We start from the raw sequence: 13,035 nt of genomic DNA, 5'->3' as shown, positions 1-13,035 counted from the left end.
CTCTCTACCATTGTGGTGTTTTTGAGAAATGTCTATATACACCTTTTATTATTTATTGTATAATATCTAGTTTCATGTCAAATAGAAGAGAGAAAGATCGAGGAAAAAAGTTTTTACATTTACCTACCGAATCTTCTTGTATAGCATCAAACTTGTTGCTAAATCGAGAAGCTTATCCAAGTGGAGAAGAAATAGAAAGCTAAATATTGATCGACTAGAGCATGACATGAACCGAAAGACGAAGACTCGTGAGTCATCCCAAGTCAAACATTGATCTACGAGTCATCCCAAGTCATATGAGTAAAGGCTTTGACATCGTGATAGCAATTTAAGATGAATGAGTCATATTGATTTAATAGCATCATGCAATCTCATTATATATGTAGATTTAATGGAATATGATAAGTTGATGGCTAGTTTATAGGACTATATAATCTGTGACTTTCTAGCTAACTATGCCCCATTATTTTATTATTAATATATTATTTCATAATTAACTTTATTAATTAACTTGACAAAAATGATTAATTTTAAAATAAATAATAGACACAATGGGATAGAAAAAATCATTAGACAAATAAAGCTTAGAGGGGCCCATATCAGATATATATCATCATTTGGTAATGATGGATATAAATCTGTCACTTTACTTTGGGACAGATATATCTTCATTACTTTACTTTGTTTTATTGAATGAGGTGGGAGAGGCTCAAACTCTTGACCTTAGGATCTTACCTCAGCTGTAAACTAGCATTGACCTTAGGATCGTACAGTAATAGCAAACTATGCCATCACACCTGTTAGTGAATAAATGTACATATACCGTGGTGGCCGATGAGTTAGCACGGTTTGGTTCATGGGTCGATATAAGGAGCCTCTTGTTGAATGAGCAGGATGACGAGATGGTCGTGCCCTCAGGAAGGGGTGCTTATCGTCGTCATTTGTCGACCTCCGGGTCGGTTGGTAGCTTGCCCTTGCACGCCGGACGAAAATCCCCGGGTTGGGACGCTCATAGCTCAGGTGGTCGTTCGCCTGCAAAAACGGCCCTCGTCGGGTGATCCCCGACTTTGGCCTCTCCGACGAGCAAGTCAGTAGTGGATTAAATTACTTTCTTTTTCTCTCCCCCTCTGGTCGGATGTCAACTAGGGACTTTTATACTATTGTGCAAGGGTCGATTGTGCGTCGATTCGGTCGTTGACCCTCGAGGGATGGGACGACGCTTCTGACCAACTATCGTCTCGGGGCATGCGAAGTGGCATCAGACGACATCGCCCTGAGCTCTCGGGACGGGACGTGTCGCACAACGTCTCGGTACGAATTCTAACTTGGCGTGTGATCTCGGATTCTGACTTGGTGTGTGACATCGGCTGTGACTTAGCGTGTGACATCGACTGTAACGCGTCTGGGGCCCAAAATACGCCTTATCAACACCAATATCATTTGATTGGTATGATGTTTCATAATTAACTATAATAACCAACTTAAAAAAATAATTAATTCAAAAAATAAATATAAACACATAATTGGATAGAGAAAACCATTATACCAAAAAAAAAAAAAAAAAGCTTGAACGTGCTCATGTCATCTGATAGGATAGTATATGCTAGCCAATTGTGTCACATCCCCATTATTATACTATTTTTATCATTAACATTAATAGTTAATTTGATAAAATAATTAATTTAAAATAAATAATAAACACAATTGGGTAGAAAAAAATCATTAGGCAAAAAAAAAAAAACTCAACTATACCCATGTCATGTGATAGACATGAAACGATTGTGATGATCTCAAATCTATCACATTTGGTACATATTTATCTTTTTATTTTATTTTTTTGAACGATAGATATCAAACGATTGTTATATTTTATTTATCTCATTTTATTTAGAATCACCAATCAACTATGAGACCTATGCATTAACCAACTACACCACCACCCCATTATTATATGATTTGTATAATATTTCATAATTAATTTTATTAACTAACTTGAAAAAATGATTAATATAAAAATAAATATACCACATAATTGGTTAACTATTATGCAAAAAAAAAAAAAAACTTGGATATACCCATTTCATGGGATGACAAGAGGCTCAAAATCTCGATCTCATGATCACCGATCAACTAAGAGACCTATGCGTTAACCAACTATGCCACCACCCCATTCTTATATGATTTATATACTGTTTTCTAATTAACTTTAATAACTTACTTGAAAAATAATTAATATAAAATAAATATAACACACAATTGGATTAAAAAAACTATTATGCAAAAAGAAAAAGCTCAAATGCATTCAAATCATCTTATAGATATCGTACGATTATGATGGACCCAAATACATCACATTTGGTGCATATTTATCTTCATTACCTTATTTTATTGGATAGACCCAAATCTATCGCATTTGGTGTATATTTATCTTCATTTCTTTATTTTATTGAATGGGATGACAAAAGGCTTAAACCCTCGATCTCATGCTCACCAATCAATTATGAGACCTACGCATTAACCAACTACACCACCACCCCATATACGATTTGTACACTGTTTCCTAATTAACTTTAATAACTTACTTGAGAAAATAATTAATATAAAAATAAATATAATACATAATTAGATAAAAATTATTATGTAAAAAAAAAAAAATCTCAGATGCTCCCATTGTTCCGTAGAAAAAGCTAAGTTGGTTCTTTGTTGTTGCTGCTGAATGGTACAATTAGCAGCTCTGTTGCATGGAAATTCTATAGACTCTGTACGCATGTCCTCCTCATACACACACAGTATGTTAGTAGGTGTGGTGGCCTGTCTCACATAAGAGAAGCAACCTTATCATCATTTTGATTCATGGGAAAGCTGTGGAATTTCCTTCAATGATTGGTATCTTCTGCTATAAACTATTTCATGGTCAATCTTCTGGAAGAGATTTAGATGTTCGTTGTGGTACTTTTCATTGCCTGCAGAAGGAGTCCACAGCTTATAAGTTGGCCTTCAGCTGCTTTGAGTGATCTCAGTGATGTGAGTGTCACCTGTTCGACATATCAACCTACATCTGAGCTTGTAGTAGATGGTTTAACTGTAAACGAATGGATTGTTGAAGGAGGACCAGCTTATGTATGGCTTTAATGACAGCATTTCTGATCTCAGATCAAACATTAATATTGAATAGCTAAGCGATAAACTAATGAGAAATAGATTAAATGAAAGGTTCCACTAATCATTTCCACATTTTGGTAGCTTAGAGAGGGCGTAGCGTCATCAACAACACATTTCAGCATAGAAACCAAGTAAGATATCTCTGCGGCACATTTTCTTCGCAGCATGCAGTTGGCCTCTCAACCGAAATCGTCTCCTTCCTACCAAACCCAAGCATCTGTGCTTCCCTTTCAAACCAGTCGTCTGCATGCGGCGACACGAGAACCCATGCGAAGCCTCGTGACCTCCCAACCAAACTCCACACAACCCTCTATATGAACCCATTATAAATGCCCTCCCACCTCTGCACTCCACTTCACCACTCTCTCACCGTTCCTTCTGCAGAACACTAAGCCATGGCCGCCTCCACCTCCATTCTCCTCTCTTTCTCTCTTTGCTTGCTCCTCTTCTGCCACATCTCTCGAGCCCAGTTTGGACTCGGCCAGCAGGGAGCAGGTGAACCATGGGTGAGTGCGCGTCGCTACAGCCGCGTGAGCCAATGCAGAATCGAGAAGCTAAGCACCCTTGAGCTCACCCGACGTGTGCCCTCGGAAGCTGGCTACACAGAGTATTTTGACCAGTACAATGAGCAGCTGCAGTGCGTGGGCGTGGCTGCATGTCGTCATACCATCCAACCGAGAGGCCTTCTCCTGCCATCCTTTTCCAGTGCACCACGCCTCGTCTATATTGTGCAAGGCTCGTTCATGCATATACACCGTGCTCTTTGAATATGGTGACTTAATTCCATGTCATATATATTGTATTAAAGCTCGACGATGGTCCATGGTGGATGCAGGAAGGGGAATCATTGGAACAGTGTTCCCCGGTTGCCCAGAGACGTTCCAATCCTTCCAGCAAACCGAACAACAATGGGAGCAGACGGCAGGAGGATGTCAGAGGTTCCGAGACGAGCACCAGAGGATCCACTACGTCCGTGAGGGAGACATCATCGCGTTGCCCGCTGGAGTTTCTTATTGGGGCTACAACAATGGCGAAGTAGCTGTCGTCGCGATTACCACCTTCGACACAAGCAGCAGCGCCAATCAATTGGATCGCCAGCATAGGGTGAGCCTTAATGAATCCATCCATCTAATTTTCTGAAGCAACACAGTTTTCAAGGTAATTTAATTGAGAAATATATGATGCTAGGAATTTCTACTTGCTGGGAGGGAGAGACTAGTCGAGCAAGGTTCCCAAATAGAAGTGAGATTACAGCAGATAAAGGGGAACAACCTGCTCAGCGGTTTTGAGCTCGATCCACTGGCAGAGGCACTCGGTGTCGATAGGGAATTGGTGAGAAAAATCCAGAATCCCGACGACAGGAGGGGTGAGATAGTCCTTGTCACGAGTGGGCTTCAGGTGCTACGAGCATCACGGCAGAGTGAGCAGCTGGTACGAGAAAGAGAGGTGAGACAAGAATGCCAAGAGGGAAGGGGATGTCAATCTAATGTATTAGAGGCTTTCTGCACCATGAAGATAAGGCAGAACATTGGAGACCCCTTGCGTGCTGACTACTTCAATCCGCGCGCTGGAAGGATCACCACCCTCAACAGCCAGAAGCTCCCCATTCTAAGATTCGTCCAAATGAGTGCTGTAAGGGGACTCCTCCGCCCGGTACGACAACAACATTATCTCTGATCTACCTTCCATTTATGATCTCGAAAATTTTAATTGAATATGGCGATGATGTCTCCGTGCAGAATGCCATCAGATCACCGCACTGGAATGTCAACGCTCATAGCATCGTGTACGCCTTGAGGGGATACAGTCGGGTGCAGGTGGTGGGACATCGAGGTCAGACCGTATTCGTTGGAGAGTTCCGTCAGGGTCAACTACTTGTCGTTCCACAGTACTTTGCTATGATGTTCCAAGCGCAACGCGAGAGCTTCGAATGGGTCTCCATCAAGACCAACGACAATGCCATGGTCAACCATTTCGTGGGGAAGACGTCGGCTCTCCGTGGCATGCCGGTGGAGGTGCTGATGAACTCGTATTGCATCTCTAGAGAGGAGGCCATGCAGCTAAAGTTTAACCGTGGAAATGAATTGGCCCTCTTCACTTCTAAGATCGAGAGGGAAGCGATCAGAACTTCGGCGTAATGTAATGGAGAGTGTGGCTCGAGGCGAATAAGGCTCGGGTTTCATGGATAGAAACCTTGGAGCATGACTAGTTTGAAGTGAACAAAGGTTGTGGGCAACAAGATGTGTGTAGCATCAGCTCTCAACCCAAATAAATGGAGCTTTCTTCCTTCTTTGTTTCTTTCTTTGATCCACTGACTCAAATAAATGCCCTTCTCAAAAGGGTAATACATAATTAATTTTAAAATAAATATAAAACATAATTAGATAGAAAAGATCATTATGTATCATTAGATAGATATCAAACGACTGTGATGATCCCAAATATATTACATTTGAAGTAGATGTATTTTTATTGTAATATTTTATTGAATGGGGTGAGGGAGACTCAAACTCTCGACCTGATGATCACACATCAATTGTGAGATCTACGAGTCAATTAATTGTGCCACAACTCAATTATTTTACTATTTTTATATTATTTGGTAATTAACATTAATAATGAACTTAAGAAAAAAAAATAATTTAAAAATAGATAATAGACTCAATTAGGGAGAAAAAACTATTAGGCAAAAAAAAAAACTTGGATGCACCCCATTATTGTATGAGTAGTATACTTTTTCATAATTAATGTTAATAACTAATTTAAGAAAATAATTAATATAAAAATAAATATAACACGCACTTGGGTAGAAAAAATTATTATGCAAAAAAGAATAAATCTCGGATGAACCCATGTCATCTAATGGATATTAGACAATCGTGATGGACTCAAATCTATAATATTTGGTATAAATATAATATTAGACAATTATGATGGACTTAAATTTATAACATTTGATATATATATATATATGTATATATATATATATATATGTGTATATATATATATATATGTGTATATATATATGTATATATATATATATGTATTTATATATGGTTATGATGGATACTAATCTATAACATTTGGCTCAGATGTATCTTCATTGCTTTATTTTACTGTGAAAGAGACTCGAACTCTTACCTTAGCAAACTGCATCACCTCATAATTATATGATTAGTATGATGTTTTATAATTAACTTTAACAACTAGCTTGAGAAAATAGTTAATTCAAAAACTAAATATGACACATAATTGGGTAAAAAAATCATTATGCAAAAAAAAAAACATAAAGCTGGCTCATGTCATCTAATAGATATCAGAAAATCTATTACAGATGTCTTAATTGTTTTATTTTATTGAATGGGGGTAAGAGAGGCTCGAACTCTTAACCTCATGATCACGCAAAAATTATGCTATGCCACCATCCTATTATTGTACATATATCATAGTATTTCGTAATTAACTTTAATAACTAATTTGATAAAAAATAATTAAAAATAAAAAATAAATAATAAACACAATTAGCAAAAAAGAATAAAGATCAAATACACCCATATTATTTAATAGATATGGGATGATTGTGACGGACCAAATCTAACACATTTGAGGCAGATATATCTTCATTGCTTTATATATATATATATATATATATATATTAAATGACCTACCATCACTCTATTATTGTACGATTTGTATACTGTTTCATAATTAACTTTAATAACTAACTCGAGAAAATAATTAATATAAAAATAAATATAATACACAATTGGATAAAAAAACTATTATGCAAAAAATAATAAAGCTCGAATGCACCTATGTCATCTGATAGATATCAGACGGTTCTAATGAACCCAAATCTATCACATTTGATGCAAATATATCTTCATTATTTTATTTTATTGAATGGGGGTGACAGAAGCTCAAACTCTCGATCTCAGGATCAGACATCACCTACGAGACCCATGCGCTCGCTAACATACTATTTTGTAATTAACTTTAATAACTAACTTGAGAAAAATAATTAATTTAAAGATAAATAAAAGACACAATTAGGTAGAAAAAATAATTCGACAAAGAAAAAAAAAAAAAAAGCTCGAATGAACTCGAATCATCTGATAGATATTGGACAATTGTAATAGATCTAAATCTGTCACATTTGACTTATTACATTGGATGATCCTAGTTGTTCGGAATCCACAAACCATTCCGATCGCTGATCAGAATTTCTTCTTCTAATATATCCTTGAATTTATTCGAGACTTGAGCAAAACCCAGAAGAATATAGTCCTTGCGTTCCCTTTATTGGAACTATATGTTCCTATTTATTTTTGTTTCTAACTGGTCAGGTGCTCTTTTATGTCAGTCGCATATTTTTATGCGGGTCTTAGCAAAAAAAAAAGGATTGGGTTATATATATATATATATATATAATATATATATATATATATATATATATATATATCTTGATTGTTTTATTTTATTAAATAAAGTGAAAGAGAATTGAACTCTTAACCTCCTTATCACACATAGCTATGAGACATGCACGCTAGCTAGCTGTACCACCACCCCATCATTGGATGGTTAGTATACTATTTTTTGTATTTAGCTTTAATAACTAAAATACGAAAATAATTAATTTAAAAATAAATAATAGACAAAATTAGGTAGAATAAACCATTAGGGAAAATAAATAAACCCTAAGTGAACCAGTGTCTATTATTGTGTGATTCGATGTCTCTTGTACCGAAACGTATCGTCCGGTACGTACCGGTCCAACAAGTTATCGATACGCGGATCATCCGGTATTGTTACAGTGCTACAGTACTATATTGTACCGTTGCTACAGTATGAAAAAAAAATAAAAAATTATTCGGTACACCAGGGTGTACCACTCGGTACGTCCTGATGTACCGCCCGATACACCGGTACCGTACCGTATCGAGCCCAGGTTAAAACGCCGGTACGATATGGTACAGCGAACCTTGATGTGATTATGATTAATATATTGTTTGGTAGTTAACTTTGATAACTTCTTGATAAAATAATTATTTTAAAAATAAACATAACACACAATTAGGTAAAAAAAACCATTAGACAGAAAAAAGAAGCTTGGATGCGTCGGAGTAATCTGATAGATATCGAACTACTGTAATTGACCTAAATCTATCACATTTGGCACGAATATATTTTTATTACTTTACTTTATTAAATGGGGTGAGAGAGGGATCACTTATGTGCTGACCAACTATGGCACCACCCCATTAGTATATAGTTAGTATCCTAATTCGTAGTAAACTTTGACACTGGACTTTGAGAAAAAAATAATTAATTTAAAAATAAATATAACACACAATTGGGTAGAAAAAATCATTAGTAAAAAAAAGTAAGGCTCGGTAATCTGATAGATATCAAAGAGTTGTGATAAACCCAAATCTATTATATTTGGCATAGAATTACCTTTGTTGTTTTATTTTATTGAATGGGCTTTGAGAAGTTGGAACTCTCAATCTTAGCCAACTGCTTCATCACCTCATTATTATTATGTGATTAGTATCTCTGTTTCAAAATTAACTTTAATAACGATCATAAGAAAATAATTAATTTTAAAATAAATAATAGATATAATTAGATAGAAAAAGCCAAAAAGGCAAAATATAATATAGTTTTGTTTGTATGCAATCAGACCAAATCTATCACATTTGAAATCGATACGCCGATCTCTCGAACACAGCATCACACATCAGAAGGTACAAACCAACTACGCCACAAACCCTTCTTTGATGGTTCGGCTTAAAGATAAATAGATATTATGAGGTTACCCTTCTCAATAGAACAGAATTGCATAACAGGATTGGTCAGCTAAAGGGACCCATTCTCTGGCCATCATCATCGACCAATAGCAGTCGGCGTTTCATGGGCGTCATCATGTTCCGTAGAAAAAGCTAAGTTGATACAATTAGCAGCTCTGTTGCATCACAGTATGCCTTGTTTTGGATGTAGCTGCTGACATGGAAATTCTATACTCTGTACCCATGTCCTCATACACACACAGAGTATATTAGTAGGTGTGGTGGCTTGTCTCACGGAAGAGAAGCAACCTTATCATCATTTTGATTCAAGGGAAAGCTGTGGAATTTCCTTCGATGATTGGTACCTTCTTCATCATTGCTTCAAACTATTTTATGGTCAATCTTCTGAAAGAGATTTAGATGTTAGTTGTGGTGTTTTTTTATTGCCCACAGAAGAAGTTGGCCTTCAGCTGCTTTGAGTGATCTCAGTGATGTGGGTGTCACCCGTTCATCATATCAACCTACATCTGAGCTTCTGATGTGGATGGTTTAACTGTAAGCAAATGGATTGTTGAAGGAGGACCAGCTTATGTGCGGCTTTAATGACAGCATTTCTGATCTCAGATCAAACATTAATATTGAATAGCTAAGCGATAAACTAATGAGAAATAGATTAAATGAAAGGTTCCACTAATCATTTCCACATTTTGGTAGCTTAGAAAGGGCGTAGCGTCATCAACAACACTATGAAGCATAGAAACCAAGTAAGATATCTCTGCTGCACATTTTCTTCGCAGCATGCAGTTGGCCTCTCAACCGAAATCGTCCCCTTCCTACCAAACCCAAGCATCTGTGCTTCCCTTTCAAACCAGTCGTTTGCATGCGGCGACACGAGAACCCATGCGAAGCCTCGTGACCTCCCAACCAAACTCCACACAACCCTCTAAAGGAACCCATTATAAATACCCTCCCAGTTCTGCACTCCCCTTCACCACTCTCTCCCCGTTCCTTCTGCAGAACACTAAGCCATGGCGACCTCCACCTCCATTCTCCTCTCTTTCTCTCTTTGCTTGCTCCTCTTCTGCCACATCTCTCGAGCCCAGCTTGGCCTCGGCCAGCAGGGAGCAGGTGAACCATGGATGAATGTGCATCGCTACAGCCGCGTGAGCCAATGCAAAATCGAGAAGCTAAGCACCCTTGAGCTCACCCGACGTGTGCCCTCGGAAGCTGGCTACACAGAGTACTTTGACCAGTACAATGAGCAGCTCCAGTGTGTGGGCGTGTCTGCATGTCGTCATACCATCCAACCGAGAGGCCTTCTCCTGCCATCCTTTTCCAGTGCACCACGCCTCGTCTATATTGTGCAAGGCTCGTTCATGCATAGACACCGTGCTCTTTGAATATGGTGACTTAATTCCATGTCATATATATTGTCTTAAAGCTCGACGATGGTCCATGGTGGATGCAGGAAGGGGAATCATTGGAACAGTGTTCCCTGGTTGCCCAGAGACGTTCCAATCCTTCCAGCAAACCGAACAACAATGGGAGCAGGTGGCAGGCGGATGTCAGAGGTTCCGAGACGAGCACCAGAGGATCCACTACTTCCGTGAGGGAGACATCATCGCGTTGCCCGCTGGCGTTTCTTATTGGGGCTACAACAATGGCGAAGTAGCTGTCGTCACGATTACCACCTTCGACACAAGCAGCAGCGCCAATCAATTGGATCGCCAGCATAGGGTGAGCCTTAATGAATCCATCCATATAATTTTCTGACGCAACACAGTTTTCAAGGTAATTTAATTGAGAAATATATGATGCTAGGAATTTCTACTTGCTGGGAGGGAGAGACTAGTCGAGCAAGGTTCCCAAATAGAAGTGAGATTACAGCAGATAAAGGGGAACAACCTGCTCAGCGGTTTCGAGCTTGATCCACTAGCAGAGGCACTCGGTGTCGATAGGGAATTGGTGAGAAAAATCCAGAATCCCGACGACAGGAGGGGTGAGATAGTCCTTGTCACGAGTGGGCTTCAGGTGCTACAAGCATCACGGCAGAGTGAGCAGCTGGTACGAGAAAGAGAGGTGAGACAAGAATGCCAAGAGGGAAGGGGATGTCAATCTAATGTATTAGAGGCTTTCTGCACCATGAAGATAAGGCAGAACATTGGAGACCCCTTGCGTGCTGACTACTTCAATCCGCGCGCTGGAAGGATCACCACCCTCAACAGCCAGAAGCTCCCAATTCTAAGATTCGTTCAAATGAGTGCCGTGAGGGCACTTCTCCGCCCGGTATGATAAAAGCATTATCTATGATCATCAACCGTCCATCTATGGTCTCAAAAATGTTGATCAAATATGATGATCATGTGTGCTTGCAGAATGCCATAGTGTCGCCACATTGGAATGTCAATGCTCACAGCATCGTGTACGCCTTGAGGGGATGTAGCCGGGTGCAGGTGGTGGGACACCGAGGCCAAACAGTATTCATCGGCGAACTCCGTCAGGGTCAACTACTGGTAGTTCCGCAGTACTTTGCGGTGACGATTCAGGCACAACGTGAGAGCTTCGAATGGGTCTCCATCAAGACCAACGACAACGCCATAGTCAACCATTTCGTGGGGAAGACATCGGCTTTCCGTGGCATGCCGGTGGAGGTGTTGATGAACTCATACCGCATCTCTAGAGAAGAGGCCATGCAGCTAAAGTTTAACCGTGGAAATGAATTGGCCCTCTTCGCTTCCAAGATCGAGAGGGAATCGATCAGAACTTCGGTGTAACGTAATGAAGAGTGTGGCTAGAGGCGAATAAGGTAATGACTGGTTTGAAGTGAATAAAAGTTGTGGGCAACAAAATGATGCATTAGATATGTGTCGTATCAGCTCACAACACAAATAAACAACGTTCCATGTTTGGAGCTTTCTTCTTTGCGTGTTTCTTTTCTCCACTAAAACTAATGCGTTAGTCATATGATTATTATACTGCTATGGGTGAAATTAACTTTAGTAACTAGTTTGAGAAAATAATTTATTTAAAAATAAATAATAGACATAATTGGGTGGAAAAATATTATTAGGAAAAAAAAAAACTCGAATGTGACGTCGTCATATGATAGATTTCCCACCACCCATTATTACATGATTAGTATACTATTTCATAGTTAACTTTCATAGCTATGTGAAAATAATTATTTTAGAAATAAATATAAAGATAAAGTGACATTATGAAGTTGCCCTTCTCATTACAACAGAATGGCATAATAGGATTGGTCAGTTAAAGGGACCCATTCTCTGGCCATCATCATCGACCAATAGCAGTCGGCGCTTCTTTGGCGGCATCATGTTTTGGACAGTTAGTGGCATTAAGATCCGTGCATGACCCCATGAACGGCGGGATTTCCCTCCCTTTGCGCTGCGCTGAACACCCTAAGTTGGTTCTTTGTTGTTGCCGCTGAATGATACAATTAGCAGATCTGTTGCATCACAGTATGCCTTGTTTTGGTTGTAGCTGCTGACATGGAAACTCTATGTCCTCATGCACACACAGTGTATTAGTAGGCATGGTGGCTTGTCCCACGGAAGAGAAGCAACCTTATCCTCATTTTGATTCAAGGGAGGGAAAGCTGTGGAATTTTCTTCAATGATTGGTACCTTCTTCATCATTGCTATAAACTATGTTATGGTCAATCTTCAGAAAAAAGAGATTTAGATGTTAGTTGTGGTGTTTTTTATTGCCTACAGAAGAAGTTGGTCTGCAGCTGCTTTGAGTGATCTCAGTCCATTTAAAATGAGACAAGTAGGATGTGGGTGTCACCTGTTCAACATATCAACCTACAACATCTGAGCTTGTAGTTGATGGTTTAACTGTAAACAAATGGATTGTTGAAGGAGGACCAGCTTATCTGTGGCTTTAATGACTGCATTTCTGATCTCAGATCAAACATTAATATTGAATAGCTAAGCTATAAACTAATGAGAAATAGATTAAATGAAAGGTTCCACCAATCATTTCCACAATATACTTGACATGTGCTGGCAGCTATGTTCTTTGTTAGAAAGTATTTGTGCTGTAGAAGGCTGACTGGTACTAT

The 13,035-nt window shown here is 38.8% G+C and overlaps 2 protein-coding genes and 1 non-coding gene across 3 annotated transcripts; 2 read left to right on the top strand and 1 right to left on the bottom strand.

Annotated features, from left to right (window-relative positions):
* Window positions 1–2,288: 2,288 nt before the first annotated feature.
* LOC135594562 (small nucleolar RNA snoR114) lies at window positions 2,289–2,381 on the bottom strand. Its single transcript, XR_010480113.1, has one exon. It is a non-coding gene; the product is annotated as a small nucleolar RNA snoR114 (small nucleolar RNA).
* Window positions 2,382–3,557: 1,176 nt separating this feature from the next.
* On the top strand, window positions 3,558–5,417 carry LOC103974967 (cocosin 1). The gene is made up of 4 exons (XM_018821981.2): window positions 3,558–3,897; window positions 3,998–4,266; window positions 4,351–4,815; window positions 4,902–5,417. Exons 1-4 carry the CDS (start codon window positions 3,558–3,560, stop codon window positions 5,298–5,300), a joined length of 1,473 nt encoding a protein of 490 aa, XP_018677526.2. The 3' UTR covers window positions 5,301–5,417.
* Window positions 5,418–9,775: 4,358 nt separating this feature from the next.
* LOC135594231 (cocosin 1-like) lies at window positions 9,776–11,875 on the top strand. Its single transcript, XM_065084636.1, has 4 exons — window positions 9,776–10,319; window positions 10,420–10,688; window positions 10,773–11,237; window positions 11,327–11,875. The coding sequence occupies exons 1-4, from the start codon at window positions 9,980–9,982 to the stop codon at window positions 11,723–11,725; spliced, it is 1,473 nt and encodes a 490-aa protein (XP_064940708.1). The 5' UTR covers window positions 9,776–9,979; the 3' UTR covers window positions 11,726–11,875.
* The last annotated feature ends 1,160 nt before the right edge of the window (window positions 11,876–13,035 follow it).

This window comes from Musa acuminata, chromosome BXJ1-9 (genome assembly GCF_036884655.1).
Source record: "Musa acuminata AAA Group cultivar baxijiao chromosome BXJ1-9, Cavendish_Baxijiao_AAA, whole genome shotgun sequence".
Taxonomy (NCBI): Eukaryota; Viridiplantae; Streptophyta; class Magnoliopsida; order Zingiberales; family Musaceae; genus Musa; species Musa acuminata.
Note: the sequence above shows the minus strand (reverse complement) of the source record. Positions and strands in the feature narration are given on the sequence as shown.

Excerpts from the sequence above, each read along its gene's own strand:
- LOC103974967 (XM_018821981.2), top strand. The coding sequence starts at position 3,558 with ATGGCCGCCTCCACCTCCATTCTCCTCTCTTTCTCTCTTTGCTTGCTC. Across the intron at positions 3,898-3,997 it reads CCTCGTCTATATTGTGCAAG|GAAGGGGAATCATTGGAACA; the intron begins GCTCGTTCATGC and ends TGGTGGATGCAG. Across the intron at positions 4,267-4,350 it reads AATTGGATCGCCAGCATAGG|GAATTTCTACTTGCTGGGAG; the intron begins GTGAGCCTTAAT and ends ATATGATGCTAG.
- LOC135594231 (XM_065084636.1), top strand. The coding sequence starts at position 9,980 with ATGGCGACCTCCACCTCCATTCTCCTCTCTTTCTCTCTTTGCTTGCTC. Across the intron at positions 10,320-10,419 it reads CCTCGTCTATATTGTGCAAG|GAAGGGGAATCATTGGAACA; the intron begins GCTCGTTCATGC and ends TGGTGGATGCAG. Across the intron at positions 11,238-11,326 it reads TGAGGGCACTTCTCCGCCCG|AATGCCATAGTGTCGCCACA; the intron begins GTATGATAAAAG and ends GTGTGCTTGCAG.